This window comes from Zonotrichia albicollis, chromosome 2 (assembly GCF_047830755.1).
Source record: "Zonotrichia albicollis isolate bZonAlb1 chromosome 2, bZonAlb1.hap1, whole genome shotgun sequence".
NCBI lineage: Eukaryota > Metazoa > Chordata > Aves > Passeriformes > Passerellidae > Zonotrichia > Zonotrichia albicollis.
Window position 1 is genome coordinate 42986444 of NC_133820.1, and position 23828 is coordinate 43010271.

The 23828-nt window shown below is 41.6% G+C and overlaps 1 protein-coding gene across 4 annotated transcripts; it reads right to left on the minus strand.

The window, feature by feature from the left end:
* Positions 1–10668: 10668 nt before the first annotated feature.
* Positions 10669–23505, minus strand: LOC102066437 (transforming growth factor beta activator LRRC32). Of its 4 annotated transcripts, XM_074534983.1 has the most exons (4): positions 22531–23505; positions 22246–22324; positions 18788–18878; positions 10669–14242 (listed from the first exon to the last, which is right to left on the minus strand). In XM_074534983.1, the coding sequence occupies exons 3-4, from the start codon at positions 18872–18874 to the stop codon at positions 12302–12304; spliced, it is 2028 nt and encodes a 675-aa protein (XP_074391084.1). In that variant the 5' UTR covers positions 18875–18878; positions 22246–22324; positions 22531–23505; the 3' UTR covers positions 10669–12301. The 4 variants fall into 4 exon arrangements, with proteins under 4 accessions (XP_074391084.1, XP_074391085.1, XP_005493207.2 ...); XM_074534984.1 differs by lacking the exon at positions 22246–22324; XM_005493150.4 differs by having other exon boundaries at positions 22246–23505.
* Positions 23506–23828: the final 323 nt, after the last annotated feature.

The following is a 23828-nucleotide window of genomic DNA, read 5'->3' on the forward strand; positions in this document are numbered from 1 at the left end:
CTGCCAGTTTTCAGAAACTGGAGGTCTGAAAACAGTACAAGCAATACAAACAATACAGGGAAATGAGAAATTGACTGTGACTCACAGCTTCTACTTTTAGTTTCCACCTACACTGCTACACTCAATTAACTCCTCCAAGGCTCAGTACTCTACAAGAGCCCAGTAGTGCCATAGGAGTGTGATGGTTTGGACAACCTTAAAAGAAAGGAGCTGAGATATTCAGACACTGATAATTAATTTAAATACTGTAAATAAATGAAAAATGTTGATTTCTGCTGTTACCTAGTGATGTCAGCTACTTGCTCTCCTCTGGACCTCTGCCCTCCCAGCAATAAAATTCATGTGAACTGTGATTCAAGCCAGAATTTAAGGGAAAAATTAAGAACTGAGATCCTTCTGTCTCAGCAGTGAGATCCACCTGAACAGGGAGTGAGGACACAGAAGAAGGGAAGCTATGCCAGAGGGAAGGACACTTAGTTTGCCTTGCAATCACTGCCAATAAATGGGTAGAGAAAAAAATGGTGACAACAGGAAAAAGAACAAACAAAATGTCCACATGCATGCCAGTCTGCACTGCCTAGAACTTTTCAAGTAGAGGCTGAAGACTGAAAACTACCCCAGGAAAAGAGAGTCTCCACTTTACATGATCTTTGCCTGCACTCCAGCCAATTTCTCATGCCCATTTGGGCATTTTCCACAACACCCCAATAGGGACAATCCTCCAACTTTGAGAAAAATGAAATATTTGGCTTGTTAAATTGACTATCACTTCTGAAGCTGATAATCAGGGAACTACTTACTTGTTAATCATCCCAATCAGGGGCGGGCAGCTAAAGATTCTACTGGAATTACATTGCTGAATCAGCCAAAAAACCCCTCCTCTGTGCTGCTCTATGCCACCTTTTCAGCCCTCCCAGCCTGTTTTCTTTCTCCAGTACACAGAGACCCAAGGGCTGAGGTCTGCAGCAGGGGCTGCTTAAGCTTCCCATCTATCTCTTGCTGGAGTGTAACCACAATATTGCAGAGAAAACAAAACCCTGTTGAGGTCTGGGTCACTCTTCCCCAGTGGGAAGGAATGGACTGCACCTAACACAGTCCTTGGGCTGCAAAACTAGTTCTATCCTTGCTTGCTTCTTCATCCCCAGGCACCCAATATAGTTTTCTCTGGAGCATTGCTGTCCTGCAAGTATCACAGCTTTCTCCAGCACCCTAAAGGGAAATGGAGCTGTACATGGATGCTCCAAATGGAGTCACCTTTTGCAGTTTCTCTGTGTCCTTGGACACATTAATTCAGGTCCTCCCTGTCTGTGATAGGAACCAGGTCGTGATCTTCTCCAACCATTTTTGGTTGTGTTTGACCAGAAGCTTTTCAAACATACTTTGATACACAGGACAGTCCTGATTCCTGCAGTCAGTGGGACTGTATTATGAACAGGTTCTCACTTGAATGACGTAAAAAAAAAAGTCCCTTTTTCTCTACCCAGGTTCAAAGAGCACACTCATTTAAAAGTGAATTTTATGTAAGTTCTGATGAAAAATCGTCCTTAAAAGCAACTTCACAGGTTTATAAGTTATCATTGCTGCTTTGAAGTCCTTTACATTTGCTACAAATAACACACTCCATGATATGATGGATAAAAAAATGCTTTCAGCTAGGCTCGGTGATCCAAACCCCTACATTGTAGAAATCAACACGTTCAGAAGAACACATTACAAAAGGGAAAAAATTTCTTGTGAATATTTGACCTTCTACCTTTTGAATAGGACTGTGGTGGTGTTTTTATGCCTACACTATGAACAGTCAAGACTAGAAACCATTTTCCCCTGGTCAGAAGTTTTTGAGAACAGCTGCATTTTTGACACAGTGCCAGCCCACAATTCATGTTTGCCTGCACCCTTTACAGCACAGACTTGATTGGTACTCTAATATTTTGACACAGTGAAAAGACCATCCCAATTAGAGTAGTTTTGTTTCTAGTCAATAATATTATTTCTAGAAATTTAAATGTTCTAGAAATAATAAACAAGGAAGAGGAGCCTCACTTTTTCATGAAATATGGGTGCATGAATTCCACTGACCTAATTTCCGGTACACTCAAATATGATACAGTTCAAAAGTTCAGCTTGGATTTAAATTTTGTTGAGTTTATGTTCTGTTTGAGACAGATGGTCTGAAACAGATGGAAGAAGTCCAGTGAAGAGCAGAGGGAGAGGAAGTCAGTGTTCAGGATAGAGTATACAGAACAGCTGGGGAAGAAATAGCAAGAAATGCGTTAAAAGAATGAATATTTTGTACAAAATCTCACTTTTGATGAGGTTTTCCTCTTGGTGTCACCAGCTTTCACCTTGGTTGTCCTCTGAGGACAGTTCAAAAAGTTGGTGGACACATGAAACCTGATGAGCATCACCTGATGTCATCAGGTGTCCCATACATGTTGTTGGTAGAAGAAAAGGTGAGCACCAGTGACAGCAGTGCCTTCACTGGTTTGACTGAAGCTGTCCTACCAAAGGGCTTCCCCCAGTCAGGAACCTGGATATGTTGGTTTGATTGTTCTGGGACAATTTTCATTCATGGAACAGGAAGAATTTAGGTACTTGGGCTGGTATGAAAGCCACCCAAGATAGAATTATCTTAGAAGTCCTGAATAATTCACATTTCAACATCTCTAAGTCCAAACTGATGGGAAAGCATCCACTCTTTCCCCATGCAAAAAGCCTCTTTGAAGAGGCAGATTCTTCTGCATTCCTCAGGTTCAGGGTGGATCCCAGCACATTTACATCTGTGCCACCAGTGAGAATATAAAAATCCACCCAACATTTGACTTACATTTTCTGTATGTTTTTTTCTGCTTCCCCTCTGATTCAGATTTTCCCTTTCTGTTTATAAGCTTTCACTCTCTCCCTTCCTCTGTGAACCAGTTCTCACAACCTTTTAATAAAGGTCCTGTTTTTCACACCTTTCCCAGTTGCTCCTAGATCCTTTCTGAACTCTTTCACAGTGTCTGGCTGGAAAACTTTGCCAGGTTTTGTAACCTTAATCTTGAGACTGTGGTTCTTGAGGGGCAAACCTGAGAGCTCTGCAAAGCAAGGAAGCACAAAGCAGATAGGAGCAGACACCACAGAGTTGTGTCCTGATAAATTATCCCTACTCAGGATGTTAATGATACTGGAGATAGTCTTAGCCTGTCCCATTTGTCAAGTAAAACAAATGAAAAATTATTAAACTGCTTTACAAGCAAGGAGAGGTGTACAGAGCTGTGAGGTCTTGGCTGGTGAACAGATTGCAACTTGACCTCGTTCATTTACAATTGAGACATCTTCAAAAACTGCACTGGTTTAACCAGAAAAATAATTTTCATGACTTCCCAATGCAGATAGCATACTGTAGATTTATTTCTAACTTGTGGAATGTCTGAAACAGTGCAGTGGAAAAACAAGAGTGGTTTGGATGTTTGCATAGAAAATTTAACTATGTGCTAGGCACATCTTTTAGGCTTTATTAATTGAAGAAAGCCTTTTTTATTATTATTGGAAGAGGAAAGATAAGAAAATTGCTCATTTTATTTAATCCAAACAAAGCAAGATCTTCCTTTGAGATAAGACTTTATTCCCATAACAACTCTTGCACAAGACCAAAATTGCAACAAGCAAGTTGTGAAAGAAGAAGCAGTAAGGCAAAAAGACCTTTGGTCGATGAGATGCTGAAAGCATTGCTCCACAGACAGACAGCAATTAGGGACTTGTTTAAATGTGCATCAGTTGGGTACTCTTCTAGGAAACATCTGAAAATGCTTTGTGTGGGTGAATCCAGAGGCCTACTGAAAAGTAGTTGGAAGTACATGATGAAAATCAAATGAAGTGACACATTGTCATAGGCACAAACATGTGATGTCATTGCACTTTTATTGGATCTACTGGAAAGCCTCCTTATGAGCAGTCTAAGGAAGCAGGAGGCGGGAAAAGTAAACAAAGAGGACAAGATGACATTGAGTGTTCACAGGCAGAGAGCATGCAAAATCTCCTTTGATGAACGTTTATCCTGATTTCTAGTTTTGGTTACTTTTTAAGAGAGCAAGCTGACATAAGACTTTGGAGATCAGGTTTAGCATATCAACCAGTTAAGGCAAAACACTTGGAGCCTCTGTTTATTGAACTAATTCGGACTTATCCAACAGTGAGCTTGACTGGATAAGCACAAACCAATGTTTGGTTACCTTTCAGATACCCTGGGCTATGCTGATGTCATACTCCATGGTGGCACCTTAATTTTATCTTTCCTCAGTGACTTAAGTGCCTCAAAATCTGGGCTACAGAGGGAGATAGAACTGACCTCTGGTGATTCATATCCATAGACCTTTCCCATGAATCACAGTGACTGAAAGTTGTGGTGACATTTCCTTCCCTTCCCTCATACAGCCTCATGTTCAGAGCACCATATAGAGTATGGCACACCATGGCTCAGTGTTCCCTTCAGGAAGGAAATTGCTTTAAGGGATACATCAGGAAATAAGGGAGAATGGTACTTCCCAACAGTCTTGTCCAGGCTCTTCCCCTCTGCTTCTGCAGTCCCAGGGGCCAATTTGTTGTGTTCAGTTCTTCAGAGATTATTTAAATGCCCTGTAAGTGGCATTGCATTCTATAAATGGAGCCAAAAATGAGGATAAATCAATAGGATCTAGATAGGTTTTCCAAGGGCTGCAAAGGAAGGCAACACCTGGGGAGTAGAAAATACCCTTCAGGGTAGGGAAGAGAACTGGTTTGGTCATCTAGGCATGGAGTTATCATGGCAGGTCCACTTCCAGCTGCACTTTGTACAGAGCTTTTTCCTGCAGTGATGCTTTGGCAGTGTTTACCCACTTAGGAGATGTGGTACAGGGGTCCTCAACATGACAGTCCCGTTCGGGCTTTCACAGATATAAATGGTTCTGTGCTCTTTGTGGCATTTCTGAATGTGCCAGTAAACAGACTGTGAAATTCACCGGTAATTTCAACATTAAACACAGTCCTCTGCAGACTTTAGGCACCAGATGGGAGAATCAGCAACTGTAGAAGGACAATAAAGATTTATACTTTGGACTTAGAATATCTAGAGAGGCAATTAAAGCACCTGGAACCTCCCCTAACTGGGCATCATTCTCTCCAAACAGATTGATTAAGGAGTGTTTGGTCCGGTTCAGAAATGCAATAACTTGCTTGATGTCTATGGTGAAACACAAGGGGCAGATTAGAGGAAACATATGGTCTTGAATCACATCTGTAAGGCAAGAAACATATGCTAAAGTCTGTTACAAGGAGATTCTTCCAAGAGTAAACAACAATTAATGGAGCTGGAGGTTTGAAATTCCTTCATCTACTACTCTTGCCAGAATTTTTTGTATCATTTTAAAGTGAAAGGCAGTGGAGTCATAAGACTTGTAAATATTATTAAAAGCACAAATGACAGTATAAGTTCTCATGATGGAAGGAAGTTTTATAATAAAAAACATTTTTAAACTAAAATCCTACCTGATAGCTTTCTTCTGGAATTTCTTATGTTTACTACCATTATTTTATTTTATGCTCTTCCTGCGTCCCAGCACTAGTTAGAGTGTAAAAATATGAAAAAATGCATGCAGTTTCAACAGCCTAATATTCTTTTTTCCTTTGTTTTGTTTTATTTTGCTTTATTTTGTTTTAGTGATAGCAGGGAGGGATGCTATTTAGGATTAGCTGATAGAAACATTTCCTTATCTACTCTTGAACAAATATAGTAAAAACAAACAATGTTGCAATGTTTATTTCATTCTATAAGAATGTGCATGCTGCAGTAGGAATATCTGAATTCAAAATGAGGATTCGGCCTTAAAAGGGACACATTTCCCAATCTCACATTTTTCAGAACTTTCATGGGAAATTCTGAAAAGACTAATTTTAATTTTTAGCCACAAAAAAAATGAAATTAAAAAAAGAAGAAAAAACGAAAGATGATATGAACTCAGGCTTCAATAATCTGACCAGCTCTGCTCACATGAGACATCATGAACCACTTTTGCCATCTCTCTGGACACTTCTACTGTCAAATCCCTTTCACTGCATCAGTACAGACATCAGTACATCAGATGCTGCTTGCAGGCTCTGTTGCTCCAGAGTTTCTCTGCTATCTGTTCCTCGTCTAAGTGCATGACCCATATCTGTTTTGCAAAGGTTTGGAGAATAATTCAAATTGGAAGGAGCCTCTGGAAAACCCAGTCCAGCTGCCTGATAAAAGCAGGGCCAACTTCACTGTCAGAATTTGTTGTTCAGGGCTTTACCCTGAGGAGTCTTGAAAGCCAACAAGTATTTTCCAGAGTTCAGCCTCTCTCACTATTAGGGATTTTTTTTTCTTGTGTTTAATGGGCTCTTCTGCAACTTGCAGCTTTTCCTTCAACTGAATCCTCCTGGGAGGAGATGGTGCTGTCTTCCTTGCAACTGCCCATCCAGTCTCCTTCTCTGGAAATATTCTAGGTGAACCTGCTCTAGCAAGGCTCTTGGACAAGATGATCTGCAGAGGTTGCTTTCAGCCTGAACCATTCTGTGATTCTGTGATTTTTATTCCAAAATCCCGGAATTCAAGCTATTCTTCCTCTTCTTCTGCTTGCCTCATGCCACACCTGTTACCCTGTTGTCTGTTCCTGACTTTCTTCTCTTTGTTGGGTTTTCTTCCTGAAAATGGAGTCCTCTCCTTCTCTGGTCTCATCTCCAACACCCTGGACTCCCTTCTCCCCTCCATTTTCTGGAGAGTTAGGAACAGCAGAGAGGAATCTCCTCTGTAGTCACTTCCCAGAATGTTTCTTCACAAAGTACACTGCTTACGAACTGGAAAATCATAGAATTACAGGATGCTTTGGGCTGGAATAGATTTTAAAGATCATCTAGTTCCAATCCCCCTGACAGAGGCAGGGATGCCACCCACCAGGATCAGATTGCTCAAAGTCCTGTCCAATCTGGCTTTCATGGATGGGCCATCTACAGCTTCTTGGCAACTTGTGCTTCACCCCCCCTCACTGTAAAGAATTTCTTCCTCATGCCTAATCCAAATCTCCTCTCTTTTAGTTTAATATGATTCCTCCATGTCCTGTTTAAAAAGCCCGTTTAAAAAGACGCTGTCCTTTTTTTTGTTTCTAAGTACTGAAAGGCTGCAATAAAGTGTCCCATGTGTCTCCCAAACGTGTCTTTGATGCTCTGACTGTTAGCCATGGACAGGAGGAGGAAATCTTTGGAGCTAGCTTGGCTCTGCAATGCAGCAGAACTGCCATGAACAATAGCTTGGGAGAAAAGTGACTCTCCCAGTGTTGCAAGACTGTTCCCTCATTTTTGCCAAAATTTTCATTAGTATCATGTTGCATCAGCCTCCAAATGTCTTTCCTTGTGAAAGAGTGTTGCACAGTCTGACAGACCCTCCTCAGAAAAGTCTTCTCTTTTTCCTTCCATTTCAGCTTCATCCCATTTCCCTGATTACTTTACACTTCTGTTTCCACCCTGCATGAACTGATGAACTCCTCTGTTTTCATTCTTCACACACTTGTTGGCTAACCAAGGTACCTGTGTCCCCTCAGGCTCTGCACAGCTCATCTCTGACCACCTCTTTGCAAAGTTATCCTGGCCCTCTCTCTTTGATGCTCTTCAGTTTCCAGTTGTGCTTCTCCATTCCCCTTCATGAAGACATGAATTGTACTAAAACTCTGTTCTCTATCCATTTCCCTTCCCCCTTTCACTTCTTCTATCATCCTTCATTTCTGTTCCATTATCTGTCTCCTAGGCTCTCTTCTCACCTTTCCTCTACAAGAGACTGGGTGAGGCTTCACTGATCTTCTCTAAACTCTTGGGGAGAGGTGGGTAAATACCTACCACTGCCTGTTCCTCTAAAGCATCCCATCACTCACTCTGAGGATTTTGATGGCTCCAAACTCCTCTCATTCCTCATTTCTCATTTCTCTTTTTTCTTAGTAAATCTATTTGGACTCTCACCAATCCAGGACCCATGGGACCAAAATCTGTTCTGGCTGCATAGCTGCAAAATTGGCAGGAAGCTGAAGACATTACATTTAATTTTTGTTCATTTCTTATGTCTCTTTTTCCTTTTTTCACTCAAATTTACCCACAGGAACTGAGGATGGGAGTGATAGTGGGGGTATAGTTAACTTAGGTTGATATGGTCCTTCTGAGGGCAGCCTACAGGGCAGAGGAGGTGTAGACATTGCTGTTTTTCAGCTGTTAAGGTGCTCCAAACAACTCTGGCAGAGCAGAAACTATCATTAGAAAGCTCTAAGTGAAATAACTATATACATACATCTGGACAACCTCTTTTTTTTTTTTTTTTTTTTCTGGGGCTTGTATAAGACATACCACAGAGCCTTGGTTTTGAAAGAAAATGGACCCAGTTTTCTGGAAAGTGTGACTTGTTTCAGGGTTGGCAAGACACAGGCTGCAAATTTAGGCATCTGAAATGAATCAGTGATCACTTTGAAAATCTTGATCAAAATGTTTCACATGGACAGGCATGAAATAGAAATCCACAAACAGCAGCAGCACAGGCTGTTTGTTATTACAGATCATCATTTAGCACAGGCTGTTCTAATCTAGGTCAAGCAAAGCTAATCCTGGAATCATCTATTTCTTAAAGTAGCCTTGTGTGTCTGTGCCTTTGTACATGTGTGCACAAACAGAATAGGTAATTTTTAATGGAAAATAATTTGGCTAGAGGCTACCTTGCCTAGTTTTCTTTCTCAGGGAGATGCAGGGGATCCAAGTTGTGTCAGTTTTTTCCTCCCCAGGAAAGTAGGAGGATACTGAATGACATGGGGGTTAGATAGAATAGGAAAGCACATGCTTTGAGCTCCCAAAATATCAGAAGTCACTTGCTGTGTTAGATACTTACTACTGAGGTTACTTTTGGGCTGAGTAGAGTCCCTGCAGGAAAGTCTGTAGCTAGAGGCCCTGGTACTCTGGTACTCTGTTAGGGTACAGAGTACTTTGCAAGTAAAAAAGTGTACTTTGGAGAAAAAAACCCAATGCTTCTGGAAACTGAGACTTGTTTTCCATGGATGGCTAACATGAGTCATGACTTGCTAAGCATTTAAAGTCTCTCTCTGATTCTAGTTTTTCTAGCATTCCTAATGTTTCCAGTAGTTATACCTATCTGATACCAGGCACATTTAGATGTCATGCAGAAATACTTCACTGAGAGGGTGATGAAACGCTGGAACAGGTTGCCCCATTCCTGTAAGTGTTCAAGACCGGGTTCAAGTCTGTTGCAAGAACTTTATGAAAAAGCAGTAATTGAGGGTGTAAATTCTTGCTTGAAAAATTCCAAACAAATTCAAAACAGCCTGTACCATGCCTACTGTCCTGGTGTCAGCTGGGACAGGGTTAATTTTCTTCTTTATTAAACCATACCACCAAACTATTAGGAAAATGGAGCTGACTGGTGGGAAGATGTGTAATGTGTGAATAATGTCTACGTTTGATGCAGGGTCATCATTTGGCATTTGGGCTTCTTGAAGACACAGTAACAATCAGGAGAGGCAAGAGCCGGGGCTGTCAGCTACACGCCCCCTATTTTGATGCATAATATCATGCAGGGCTCACATTTCTCCCTGGTTTTCCTCTCTGTTATTTTATTCATGGCTTTTTCCCCCTCTTGCTCCTCACCCCATCCAGAATAATAGAATTGGCAGGAGCAGGGTCAGGTCACTTCTTGGTTGATTATACTGCTAACAGAAAAATCCAAACAAGCCACGCTGCATTTTATTCCTGAGGCTTATTCTTGAGAAAACTGTTTTTGCTCCTGGAGAAGTCAATGGAAATCTAATTAATCCCAGATGTTTAGTAATAACAAGCACTTCCTTTTGGGAGAGCTGAACAAAAGCAGTGTGAAAACTATTAATTAGTCGGGTTTGACTCTGTCATCAGGTTTAATTCCAGCCATACTAGTCAAGTTAATACTGGCTCTGAGAAGGAGATTGTCCTGCTTGACACAACAGCCATAAACTCGGTGTGTGGCAGATTAAACAGTGTCTGGGCACACAGCTCAGCTTGCCTTCACACCAAGGGAAAAGCACAGCAGCTTCAACATCGGACTTCCAGCTAGCTCCTGGGATTGCTGCTTGTGAAATCTACTAGACTAGAGACTAAGGACTAGACTTTATTTCTCTACTTGAATAAAGCCTTGAGACAATGATGGGCTCAAGCATGGACTTTTGTAGATATTAGATCAGGCCCCATTGCTGCCGAGGGTTTGTGCAAATTTGTAGAACCACGGAATCACAGAATGGTTTGGGTTGAAAAGCACTTGAAAGGCCATCTAGTTCCAGCCCCATTGCTGTGGTCAGGGATACCTTCCACTAGACCAGGGTGATCAAAGCACCACCCAACCTGGCCTTGGACACTTTCAGGGATGGGTTATCCACCGTTCTCTCAAAAACCTATTCTGAATTTTCTGCCTACATCTTCTGTAGGTCTTCCTCGTCTCCATTGGCTGTGCTCTAAGATGTGGAAGAGCTTCAGGACTAGAAGGTAAAGGTCAAAGGTGGAATCTGAACACCATAGGAAAAAATAGGAAGGCTTTTCTTTTCATCTGTGGAGCATTTCAAACTGGTGATTTAATATATTCACAACACTGTGCTTTTTACAAAATTCAAATATGTTTTTATTATACAAAATTCCACAGTGAAATCCACCAGCCAGTTTCTTACATAGCTGCTTTAAAAATAGAATTATACACCTTTTTGTAGTGTGTTAATTTTTATATTCACTAGCTTGAAGAAACAGAAGTGAAGCAGCAATTTGACTCTGAGTTATTTACCTGGACAGGTTTTGCTTTGACCTCTATTTCTGTTATATACCTTAATGTACAGTTCGTGGCATTAACAGAAGACCTGATGTAGTTACTTTTGAAGACATTGCACCCCATTAGCAGGTCAAGCTCCCACTGTTGGTGAGCTTTTCTTCACTTCAAAAGGGTGAATTTTCTGTCAGGGTACAGAACAAAATACAAAATAAAGTCTGTGTTGACTTTTAGCAATGTAGCATGTAAGCTGTGTCAAACCCATCACAGAATGAGGATCTACATAACTTTTCTTACAGCCCATCCTCTAGACTTTTTAGGGTGATACAGTGAACATCTGATCTGAATAATGGCACAGGACTAGGTTCCCTGTCTATCATTTCACAATGGTATGTTTTTGCAGTCTAACCTTCCATGACCTTTAAAAAATAAATATATTATTATTCTATATTGAAATGCAACTGTATGTTGTGAATTTCCCACAGTTTTCCTTAAAAATGTAAGCATTTCAGTCCAATTCTAGCTGGTTGAAATTCATTCTCCAAGATTTTTCTTTTGCAAAGTATTCACCCCAGAGATTAATTTCTTCACATTATGCCCAGTTAAATATGTATTGCACATGAGAGACAAATTTCTTCTCTTTTAGTTAAACTGTGAACCTGTGGCCTTCTGAGCAGATCTGGGTAACGTATCAGCAGTTGCTTCATGCTTGAGATTCCTTTTACATCCCTTGTGGATACTAAGTGCCAGAACTAATTGACCTCATCTACCTCTCATGTCTTGCCCCTATGACTGGAGCAATATCCTAACAAAAAAAGTGAGACATCCAAAGAGGTTCCTACCACACAGTCTTTGGTTTCCATTGTGAGCTGTCTAAATGGTAGGCAGGAGCACAATGGACACTACTTATAATTTCCATTTGGGTTTGGTTTGGTTTTAGCTAAATTCTCATTGTTTTGGAACTTGAGGGGAATTTGCAACCAACTTCACTGAGTGAAGATGGTGTTTTGACCCCTCTGGCCCATCATTGTATGATTTCAGTTTAAGAAGGGTTAGGAGCTAACCAGCTAGGTAAAAGCAAAGCTCACACCAAACTGAAACATCTTGTGGAGGCACGTAACTTTGAGAAGGGATTTCCTAATTGGCTGATGGCATCATCTGAGCTTAGTGAAAAGTCTCAGATCTCAAGACCTTACAGGCCTTTTTTCTTTTGAGCTGGTTTAAATTACACATCCCTCAAAGCAATAGCAGAACTTTACAGAGGCCTCTTCTAACACTGTGTAATCTTTTAAGCAGATCTGCATGTGAATGAAGCAAATGCAAAACAGAGCAAATCCTCCTTCCTGCAACCCAGAACAGTACAGTGGGGCAGTTCAGGGACACTTCAAAACCATCATAAAATCCACAGTTAAAACTCAAAGATGAAAATTATATCCTTCATTTCCACAGTGTCAGGGTAGCACCTGATTTCTTCAGTTTTCAGGGTGTTTTGTGTTCCTATGCTTTAAACTGGTGGCTAAAGTTTTGCCTTCGGAAGCAAAAAAATGAACCCACACCAATGATGATGACAGATAAAACTAGTACAGATGTTAATATAATGAGGATGTTGATTTTCTTCAGATCATCTTTTTCACAGTCTTCTGGTCTAATGTCCTCGATGTGCATTTCTTCCCAATACCCGAAGCTCCGAATGTACTGGCACGTTAAGTGCTCCACGTTGGGGATCTGGACATTTTTGTTCTGGATCATTGATGAAAGCCAGATGTTTCCACAGCAGTTGAGTGGGTTCCCAGAGAGATACAAGTTTTTAAGTGAATTTTCTAATGCTAAAATGTTGCTGTCCTCTAATGTACTGAACCTATTGTTTCGTAGGTCTAGAACTTCCAGTGGAGTGTCACTACTCCACTTAGGCAGCCAGTTCAGCTGATTTTCAGAGAGGTTTAAATGTTTAAGGTGACTAAAACAAGGCAAGTCAATATTTAAATCTATCAGACTATTGCCATGTAAATGCAAGTATTCCAGAGACTTTTCCAGTCCTGCTAGTGCTTTAAGTTCTATTTTCAGTCCAGGGTTCATGGAGAGGTCCAAGACAAGCAGTCGAGTCTTGTGGAAGGTGCGTGCTGGTAGGATGCTCAGCATGTTGTCAGCTAGGTACAGGTGCTGGAGAGCAGGAGAACTGACAAACGACACACAACCACTGTCCTCTCCAGCAAGTCTTTGCTCAGCTAATCCTGAGTACATGTGGCAAAGGCTGATGTTATTGCTCTGTAGGTTAAGAAGTCTGAGGCTAGGAAGACTGGAAAAGATGTCAAATTGCAGGGTCTGAAGGTTGTTGTTTTGAACATGAAACTCCCTCAAATTTGGCAAAGCACCAGCATCGAGGAGAAGGTTCTGCAAAGCATTGTAGCTCAAGTCAAGGACAGTTAGGGAGAGCAATGCACTATCATAACCTACTGTAAATGCCTGAAGACAGTTTCTGCTGAGATTAAGGGTGTGAAGGGACATCATTGACTTAAAGAACCCATCTGGAATGGATTTGATTTTATTATAACTTAAGTCTAAATATACAAGTTGGGATAAATAAAGAGAACTTGTATTTTTACTTCGCTTCTGATCAAGAAGATGAAAAGAAGCATCTAACCATTCATTATCCATGTAGTCCATTTTATTATAAGGGGATTCAGCAGTGAGCTTGATTAAATTATTTGATAAATTCAGAGTTACCAGTTTATTTACCTGAGGGAAGACTGGGAAGTGAAGCAATTTGTTTTCACTAAGGTCCAGACATCTTAAATTATATTCATCATTTGACTTTGTGATGCTGAAGGTCTCAATGCTATTCCTGCTAAGGTCAAGAACCTCCAACTGCCTGAGGTTGAAATCAGAGATGCAAGTAATTGAATTTGTGGAGAGATTGAGTTTGGAAAGGTTCGCTAGAGTCTCGAAAGCACCTTCTTCTATTTCCATGATGATATTTCTCTGAAGATCTATCTCCACAAGACTGGGAGATCCCTGAAACATCTTGTGTGATATCCTTACAATACTGTTATCTGCCAAGGAAAGATACTGCAGTGCTGGAGCTTGATTAATGAAATATTCAGCCATCCCACTGTAGAGATTGTTGTGGGACAAGTCCATTATTTCCACCTTGGGCAAAAGTCCAATCCCCTCTGTCCCATTCTGAGCAAGCTTATGTAAATGATTATTGGCTAAATTTATTTCCAGCAAACTCGTCATGTGTGCAAACACTCCAGACGTGATGAAGCTTATCTGGTTGAAGCTTAAATCCAGATACTGGAGGGAAGTGTAGAATGATGATGGTATTTCAGGGATGCTTTGAATCAGGTTTCCAGACAGATCTATTTTGTTTACATTCAGATGGAGCTCGTGAGGGATTTGGTGGAGGTCTTTGTTGTGGCAAAATGCCTGTGAATTTGCCTGCCAGAAAAGGAGAGAAAAAGGGTTGTCATGTGACAAATTTAAAACATTTTTGCATTATATAAATACGGAAAATAACGTTCAAGATCCAGGCAGAACCTCCTCCTGAAACACTGATCTCACCACTTTATCTGAGCAGTCAGACAGCAAGAGCAACAATTCTAACACCTTTCTGCAGCTAACAATGCTCTTTTCATTTTTGAGACATCACTGACTTACAATAGTTGAGTTTTATCTGTGTTTGAAACCTACTGAATGCTCTCCTTTTTGTACCTTTCTCCTGGACTTTTAAAAGTTCCAAGTGAAGGAACTTTGCCCCTTTTCCATTGCAATCAAGCACCATTTCTTAATTTTTTCTTCTGATGCTTAATTTTTTCACTTTCATCTCTGTATTAGATTTTTTGAACTCAACTTGCAAGAGTAAGCTGTACTTGAAAAAGCTTCCTGCTTTTGAGAGTGTGGGTCCCAAAGCAAGGAGGTGGAAAAGCATATAGGGACCCTACATCACAAAACCTGTCTTCCTTCATAGTCACGCCCTCAGATATTCAACCATGTTTTCCTTTATCCATGGCTTAGTTTAGTAATGCACCTTTATCCAAAATGGGTCATTCAATGACTGGAATATTTCTGATGCAAGTCTCGAAACTCTTCCAGCTTTTAGTATCCATGTTTATCCTTTTGCTAAGGTAACAGTTCCCTTCTTCTTGCATGGGAGAACGCCTTGTGAAAGTGTTCTGACAACACTCACGTGACACAACATGGAAAAGACAAATTCTGTAAAGCCAGCACTTGAGAGAGAAAAAAGCTGTGAGGTGCAGTGAGGGTCATACTTTTCCAGGCCAATTCTCAGCAGCAGATAGAGGGAAAAAAAACCAAATGTCAAAATCGACTCCATCTTCCAGAAACAAGTCTGTTTAATAGCAGCTAGGATTGAGTTTGTGTCCAGGCCAAATTTGGAGTGTGTGTTCATAAGGAAGATTGGGAACACGAAGATGAGCATCCTTGCATAAATATCAAGGTATATTTTGTTAATAATGAGAGCATACAGAAGTGTGAGGAAGTGAAAGGCTTAGGTGGCATTTAATTTACTGGAGAAAAACTCTTGTCATTAATGTGTTTGGATGTCTGGGCCATACAGTATTTATAGAAAGAACAGAAAGGAAAGAAATAAAGAAAAAATATGTTTAATCTTAATTTTTGTGGAGAAGCAGGATCCAGATTACATCACACAAAGCTTTTCAGATATTAAAGAAAGATTAAAAGTGAAAACAATTAAAACCTATCCGTTTCATGTGAACTTTGAGGTGAATGAAGTGGTATGTCTGCTTTTGGAGAAGTGTGGCACTAGTCAGTCTTTTGTGAATCTCTTTAGCATAATCTAAATTTCGGAGGCAACACAAAAATGTGTCAGAGAAGTATGAGTGTTCATCTGAACTCTCGATATAGTCAGACTGCTCCACAATCCTTCCTATAATACATCTTTCCCAAAGATCCCAAGTAAATTGACTACAAAAACCTGAAACATGTTTTAACCCTCTCCAATTCACTTAAATCTCCCCCAGCTAAAAATATTAGGGAGAAAAAAAGGAAATTTTCTGGCCTTTACTTGACATTATTTCTTTCCTGCAAAGCCATTGTAGAATTGCTCATTTTGAACTAAAATATGACTGGATTTGGGATTAGCTCCAAGGCATGAGAGCAAAACTTTTTTTATTTGGTTTGTGGAAGAAGCAGAAGCCAGAAGGATAAAAAAATCCAGAGTGGAAAAGCAGCAGGTCCTTTGCAGCCTAAGGCAGATGCCAGGTTTCTCCAGACATTTTGAGCCAAATCTGAACAAGTGTAGAGCTCCCTTCACTCCTTCTGGGATAAAGTATCTTAGCAAAGTTCTGATTCAAGTCCCATCAATGCCAGCCAGCTGGTGTTCACTGAAGTCAATGCTTGAGAGGTCAGTCCCAGATCACCATGTATCGTGCTGGATTTGGCCTCTAATCTGCATCCATGGAACTGTCCCAGGGGTAAAAGGGACAGATAAAATCTACACTTCCCACTGCCTGCCCTTTGCTCCTATAATAGCTCCCTCTCATATTTCTTTTAAAACTATCATTCTTTTTGCTATTTTGATCCTCACCATATTTCCTATCTTCTGCACCTCCTTTACTCCCCTGAGGCTCAAACTGCATGAATTTAATCCTCATCAGGAACAGGAAGAAAAGATAAAGCACACCTCAGTGGGATGGAGCATCTCTTTGGTGTATCTTCCCTCCTCCCACCTCTTAGCTCAATGGGTTCTGACTTCATCTTTTTTGCCAGTGTCTCCATCAGTTTATTTCAAGTCCATTGTCAAGAAGTACTGCAGGGTGAGGAACTTTTGCCCCTTATGGTCCCCCTTTTGTGCTGGGCAAAAAAAAGATCCAGTATCTCAAAAGCTAAGCACCATTTGGATTCCTGTTTCAGTTCTTCACTGCTCAGCACCAGGAGGAAGCTGTCATCCCTGTCCCTAAGGGCCCTACAAAAAAAGCAGCTGGATCCAAGCCTCCACTCGTGTTCTCCTTTGTCAACTCATGAACATCTGAACAAAAGAGTTTGGGCTGCAGGCACTTGGCACTGACCTGCACTTGTGTGGTGTCCGTGGCCATTCCCAGAAGAGCTGCCCAGGTGGAGTCTCAGATCAAACCTCAGCAGTTTGTCCAGGTACCCCACATCAGCTGACCTATGCTAACTGGTCGTGCACATGTTCTTGCACCACTCAATCCAAGGTAAAACAGAATTTCCTAAAATCCCTTCCCTTCTGTAAATTATTTCAAAGCTTATCCTTTGCTAGCAAACATGAATTAGCAGAAACATCTTACTTTGGGAGGTAGAACATGTCCTCCTTGAAGCCTTGCCCGACCTTGGAAGGCAGCATAAGTTAGGAAGAAGCTCCTGGCATTTAAGCTGTGCCTCGTTTTGCAAACAAGTAGATATGCCATAACTTGTGTAATCAGTGCAGCTCACACCTGTGTCAAGAGTCTGGTAGGGATTGCTGACTTCCTAAAGCCTCTTCTAGGGTTCTTGTTCAATGACAGGAGTACTAGTGGTGAGTCAGAGACAGGCACAAGTTTCTGACTCATGCCTTTTCCAGGAGACTTGGGATGAAATATTAAATTCTGAGCTCTTGCTGTTCTAAAGGTGTCGCCACAGGGAAAGTGCCTTGTGAAACAGTGAGGCTGTGATGAAAAATTCAGGACTTCAGTGAACCCAGCAGCTAATCCAGTAGCTCTTTCCTTCTTTAAATGGTGTTTGGATTTACATGCATCTTCTGTTGGAGCAAACATCCAGCAAAGGAATATGATCAGCATTGACATCTGCAATGCTGAGCTGTTCATTTATTTGAGATGAACATCCCAGCCTTTGACTGTAGCTTTCTGTCGGAGCTAAATTTATCTAAGTTAACTGCTTAGCCTTGGATTGTTGGCTTGATGAAACCAGTTTATGGTGGAGTGCTGGAAACAAGCACATGTTTACTTCACAGCAGTCAGCTGGGTCTGTGACCCTTCCAAAAACTGGAATGGGACAAATCTGCTTGGGTTATTGTGTGTCTTCACACAGCCCAGCCTTCACTTTTCTGGGATACATGGGACCCAAGCTTCATCAGACTTCCCTCTCCAGCCAATGAACTGAGCTACTCAGTCAAGCAGATTCCCAAGATTGCTCTATATAAACTAGGTTTTAGTTTCTTTGGAATTCAGGAAGTGCAGCAACACAGCAGGTGGGCAGGAATGCAATGAGTCCCATAAGGGAGTTGTGTACAGCTAGTAAATAGGGGTTTTTTCCCCTATTTTGGAAATTCTTGAAGTTTTGTGCTAAGCAGCTTCAATATTCAGGGAAAAAAAAAGGTATTTTTAAAAGCCTGTTACAGTCAGAAATACTTTGATAGGAAAGGTAGAAAGTTCAGGTCTGAATAACATTTTTAATATTGTACCAGGTGCTTGCAAAAATCCAAGGAGAAAATTTTGTACTGCAGCAAGAGGCTTTGTCACTTCTTTTTCTCCAGCAGAAGTCAGGTGCAACTTTCCTGGCAGCAATGCTGTGTCAGGGCAGAGGAGGTCACTCTCCCTGCTATTACAAAAGGGCTGGTATAGAGGTATTTCACAGAAGATTCTTTATTTAAAGCACAAAGGACTTAGGCCTGATAGAAAGGAGTTGGTTTTAGGTCTAAGTCTTTTCTCTGTCTCAGTCCCAGAACCCCTCTATGGTCTTAGGGAAATCAGGTCAAATTTCTTTTAACCAGCTCCCCTTTAGAAAGAACCCAAACATAATGACCCTTCTTCCCACCTCACCCCTCCTCCACCCCTCTTATGTGCTGTCACTACAAAAGGGACATAGCCTGAGAAGTGCCTGCTACTCATCCCCTAACCCTGGAAATCCCACCTCTGCCACCACAGAAAGTCTGGTGCTGGAGATTTTCCCTTTTCAGAGACTATGGCTGTTTGCACAGTGCCTGCAATGGGGGTGTCCCAGCCTCACTGCAGATCCCAAAGGGCCTGAGGAGGAATCCCTCCTTACCATTTCACAGGGTGTCCCCTCTGTGGGATGATAGCTAAAGGTTCCTGTGTTCACCACTGCCAGCAAGAAGATGATGTTCAGTTTCATGGTTCTGAAGGCAAAAGTAATTATGGTTAGATTTCAAATGGAACACAGAGTCAACACATATGAAAGCTGGCAGATGATCATCTAATAAGGAGAGGGACACAAGCAGTACAATAAATTAACCCACACTGAGCCTACTGCACTTGTGACCTACCTGTGTTAGCTCTGCATTCCTTTGAGCCTGGTGGCCAAAGGAAGATGCAAGGCTTTTAATAGATTTGTGTGGTTCCAGATGCTGCCGAGCTGATATCCAGGCCACCCAATGAAGTCCAGATTCTCATGCTGGGCAGTGTGTCTGGTGTCATGTAGAAAGAGCTCTCAAATGGAAATGGTTTCTGTTTAGATCCAACCAGTTAAGCTGAGGATATTAGCCACAACAGGACACCATCCTGACAGACATACTTTTGTCATGCAGAAGATGATTTCAGATGGTTTGTGAGTTCTGGCTTGTATTTATTACTTTGTGCTGCCCTCTAGGGCAGAAGGACCTGTCTAATTGCTGGTTTCCTCCCTTCCTTCTGCTAAGTACTGCTGCTGGAAAACCCACGTTTACACAGGTTTTCCTATTGCTTTCTCCCAGAGCCAGAAGCCTGAACAGTTGCAATGCAATTTTCCCATGGTTGAAATAATATGCCAAAGATCTGGGCTCTTAGCAAGTCATTTGCTTTGCAATGCACCCTAAAATGAAAGGCATAAATTACAGAACCATAGAATGACAGAATGATGTGTGTTGGAAGGGCCCTTGAAGATCCTCTGGCTCCAGCCCCTCTGCCGTGTTTAGGGACACCTTCCTGCAGACCTGGTTGCTGGTCCAGCCATGAAAATGCCATGCAAAGACAACAGAGGAGGACATGCTTAGGTGCAATGGATATAAAAATCCATGTTAAGCTCTCAAGAGAACAGTCCAACAGTGAGATCACAACCCCAGGCAGGTTCCCCTTGACTGGACCAGTGTCAGACTCGTTTTGACCACCTTCCCTCAAGCATGTTGAGTCTTGAGCTTCCTTTGTCCAGAGCTGGCTGCAGTGCTGATTTTAGCACGCTTTCTGGACTCAAGCTCTCTATCTGCAACCCCCTTGGGGTGAGCAGGGAACTTATGCTGAAGGTGGAGATGCTGTGGTGTCCAGAGGTTTAAATTCCTTTCAGATGCTCTGTGTTTAGAGTTTGCCATGTCAGCAGTGTGCAATAGCACTTGCAATGCACAGACACTTTTGCAAGACAAACCTCAAACGTTTGAGGCCTCCATGAGAAAATAAGATAAATTTTTTAAAATAGGAGATTTTGATTTAATTTAGAAATGGACTACCAATATCATGCCTGTAATGAAGAGCAAGAAGTGACCAGGATGACTGCAGCTTTGCATTCTCTACAATGGATGTTCAGAGCACTTTGGGAAGTTTGGATTTGCAAGGATAAAAATAGCAGAGATTTTGTTGTTTCAGCTTTTTAAAAAGCCAGCTCAGTTCCTCAAGCTGTTTTACCAAGTGACCAAACAGTTGTGCCAGGTGAACTGTGAAGAAGAGCCTGGGCAGAAACAAATGCCAAACCAGGAGGGAAGGGCATGCACTGATTCTGCTGCTCAGGACTTTGCTTCATTAAAATCACAGCCAAGTCAAGTCTGCATACCAAAATAAGGACTCCTACATCTCCTCTAACCCCAGCATGGCTTTTCTCTTGTTTTTTGAAGCTGTTGCATTCCTCATTTCTCACTCTGTCCTCCCTCTACTTGCACCTGTGTCAGGTGTTTAGCCAAAAGAACTTCCCTACCAGAAATTACCATTTTCAGTTAATTGGGTACATGAGGCTTAGCCAGATTCACTATTTTATTCACCTGGGTTTTTTCCTACTACTTGCTACAGGAAAGAAAATAAATAAAACAACAATTGCATGAAATTCACCAGGCTGGAGACTTGCTGAGCAAGGGGCTGGGTGAAGGGACAGTAGGAGATGGGAAAATGGAAACAGTTTTATCAGCAGAAAGTGATTTGCAGATTAAACTATCTGACCCTGAAAACAAACTATCTCCCTGGAAACACAGTTCCCGGGAAAACTCAAGTTCAGGAGCTAAAACAGAGTAATTTCTCATATTGTTTTAGTGCAGCAAAAAGAGAGAAAAAACAAGCTTTAATTCAGCAATTTGTTTTCATTGACAGTGGAATCAGTATCTGGGAAAAGACCTATTCAATTTATGTGATCCAACAGGAGGAAAAATGAGGTGAAGGTAGTTACTTCTAGTAGTTCTGATTGCATGATACTGATATCACCCCCTTGAATCCATCCATCATTATATTAGTAAAAGATAAAGTACTGATACAATCACTGAAACAGAAATATCTGCTTTAAAAAGAGATTACTTGTTTTGAATTTTTTTACTGAAAATTAAAGGATTTTAGCATTTAAAGTAATAAATTGATTTTAAAGTTGAAATGACTGCATCTTAGTAAAAAAAAAACACCACAAACAAATTTCTTCTGTTGTGGAAAACCTAACTTTTGATTCTATTTTAGGAAACATATCTGCATTTTCATCAAAAATACTTTTCTCAAAATACACCAGGGTTTGGCTTGTAAATGTGTATGTGCCTTTTTATATAAATAAGGATTTTTAAAAACTTTATCAGTTCCGAATACTGTCCAAGTATTAATTCCTCTGGTAACAATCCAGATGCAGCAAAACCCTCTCAGTAACTCATTGTTCACCCAAGGTGACATTCAAGCTGTCAGGATCTTAAAGAGTAGCACAGTAATGCTGGTATCTCACACCTCGTGCTCCAACAGGGAGAGCTCAATGACAGTGCTTCTAGTAAGGAGAGCAGAGGAGCCAAACAGCCTTTTGCCCATTTTACCCGGGGCTGTGAGATTTGCCCAAGGCTGTGCTAAGATTCCGTGTGGGGAGCTGGGCAAGTGGCATTTAATCAGTGTACAAGGCTGATCTCTGCAGCACTCCTGCCTCAGAGCACTATAATGCAGCAATTCCACGAACAGACTAAAGTCCTGTAAAGAAAGAAAAAAATACCCGGACATGTCCCCATCTTTCACTACTGTAAGCACAGAGAATGATAACAAACCTGGCTTATGACAACTGCATTGTTGTAAACTAATCGGTGCCTCCTTAACATAAGGGAGCTGACTTTGTGCAGTGTAAGTCCCTGATGGGTTAAATATACAGCTGTGTGGAGAGAGCCATCTACACAGTGTGTTTAGCCAGTTCCCCAGCCTATCCATAAACACAGTATATTTTATTTATACAGTACCTTCCATGTCCATGTTACTTCCAAAACGCTGCAGCTCTAAGTCACCAGAGCCCCCATCTCTCCTGCAGTCAAAAGCTCAACTTTCCAGCACGCTCCCAGGTTTGCATGCATCTCCACATACCTGCTCTGTGGCTGGAGGAGGAGGAGGAGCAGGATTCACCTCTGCTTGCAGCCTTCTGTCTCACAGACTCTCCCAGCAGCTTTTCCAGGGCAAGTGGAGGAAGAGTTTACTTAGGGAAGTCGTACCTCTCTTGCATGCCAGCTGACTAAAACTCTGTGAGCTCTGAGAGAAGTTTGAAGTCACAGGGAAAAAAAATACTCCCCATAGACCAGTCTGTGAATTCATTCCTTTGCAGTCACGATCCCTTATGTATTCCCAGGCTCCCACAAGCGTGTGAATACATACCTCTGTAATTGTTTTAAAATGTGTGTGTCCTCTGTGCTTCTCTTTATTTTCCATTTCGTCCATTCAGTCTTGGCTTATTTCCTGCAGTTTCTCAGCTGGTAATTATGCTCCTCTCGTATTGACACATGAAACACTCAGTAAATTCCACAAAAAAGATCCCCTCTGCAGGCTTTGCAGACACGTGCTTGTCTCTGAAGTCATCCGTGCCTGTCCCACAGCTGTCAGCTTGCACATTCCCAGGGGATGGAGTGAATCAGAGGCACTGAGCTAGTTGCAAACCCAAAACTCCACATCCATGCAGAATGGGATGCAAAGGAAAAGGGTATATGGGAGGGAAGCTTCACAGTAGGGACAACATATATGTTTGGTTTCCCAACAGCTCAGTTGTGTCTCTGTGGCACAGCAGTGGGATGACCAAACGCACCCTTGGGAAAGGATAAATTCAATTTAATGCTTGAATGGGAAATAATGTAAATGCCTTCCAGAAAGGGCAGTAGGATGGATTTTTCCTTCTTTTCCTTGGATGTGAAACTCTCTTTTATTTCAGAAGCAATGCTCTTGTGTAAACCTGTGGGATACCTGCACATTGCTGTGTTCTCTTTTTCTGTTTAGATGTGCCTGGTACCAGGGCAGGGGTACAAAGTCTGCATGATGGTTTTACATCAGCACAAACCTCTGAGGGAGTTTGGCCAGCCCCACAGTGGGTGTCTCAGGACCAAACTGAGGGCTGGGCTCGCCAGCCAAGGCACAACCCTGCCTGGGCCACCCTGCCAGAGAGCTCCCACAAGCACCCTTGACCAAAGCAAGCCTCCCAGGGATCACTGCAAATCTTCTTCCCTGGATGCGTGAAGAGTATCTGAACTGAGTCGATTCCTGCCTGGAGGACAGTTTTGCCTTCAGCATCGTGTGTTTTCCCCTTTGCACTGACATCTGCCATTATGGACAAGGAATTTGGGTGAATAGAAAAAAAAATAGGGGGGTTCTGACTCCCTTCTGCTGGACAGCATCAACTCCTGGATCTATTTATTAAATCAGATAAAACCCATGTCCTTTAACAGCACATGCCAAACAGCTTTGTGGATTCTGCTAAACATGTACTGGCTCCTCTGCCACACGTTAGTGTTCATTCTCTTTGGCACACCAGCTCCTGACAAGGTGACTTCAGATCTGCACCCTACTGGGAGATTCAAGATGAAAATGTCTAGAGATGTGAATGATGTGGTTTGTTAAATGTTGCACGTGTTACTGCAATGAGAATGTAACAAGGAGAATAAATTTAAAAGTAATGTGTCTATTAT

Coding starts and splice junctions, on each gene's coding strand:
- LOC102066437 (XM_074534984.1), bottom strand. CDS start 18,874: ATGAAACTGAACATCATCTTCTTGCTGGCAGTGGTGAACACAGGAACC. Junction 14,243..18,787: donor AGGGGACACCCTGTGAAATG/GTAAGGAGGGAT, acceptor CTTTTCTGGCAG/GCAAATTCACAGGCATTTTG.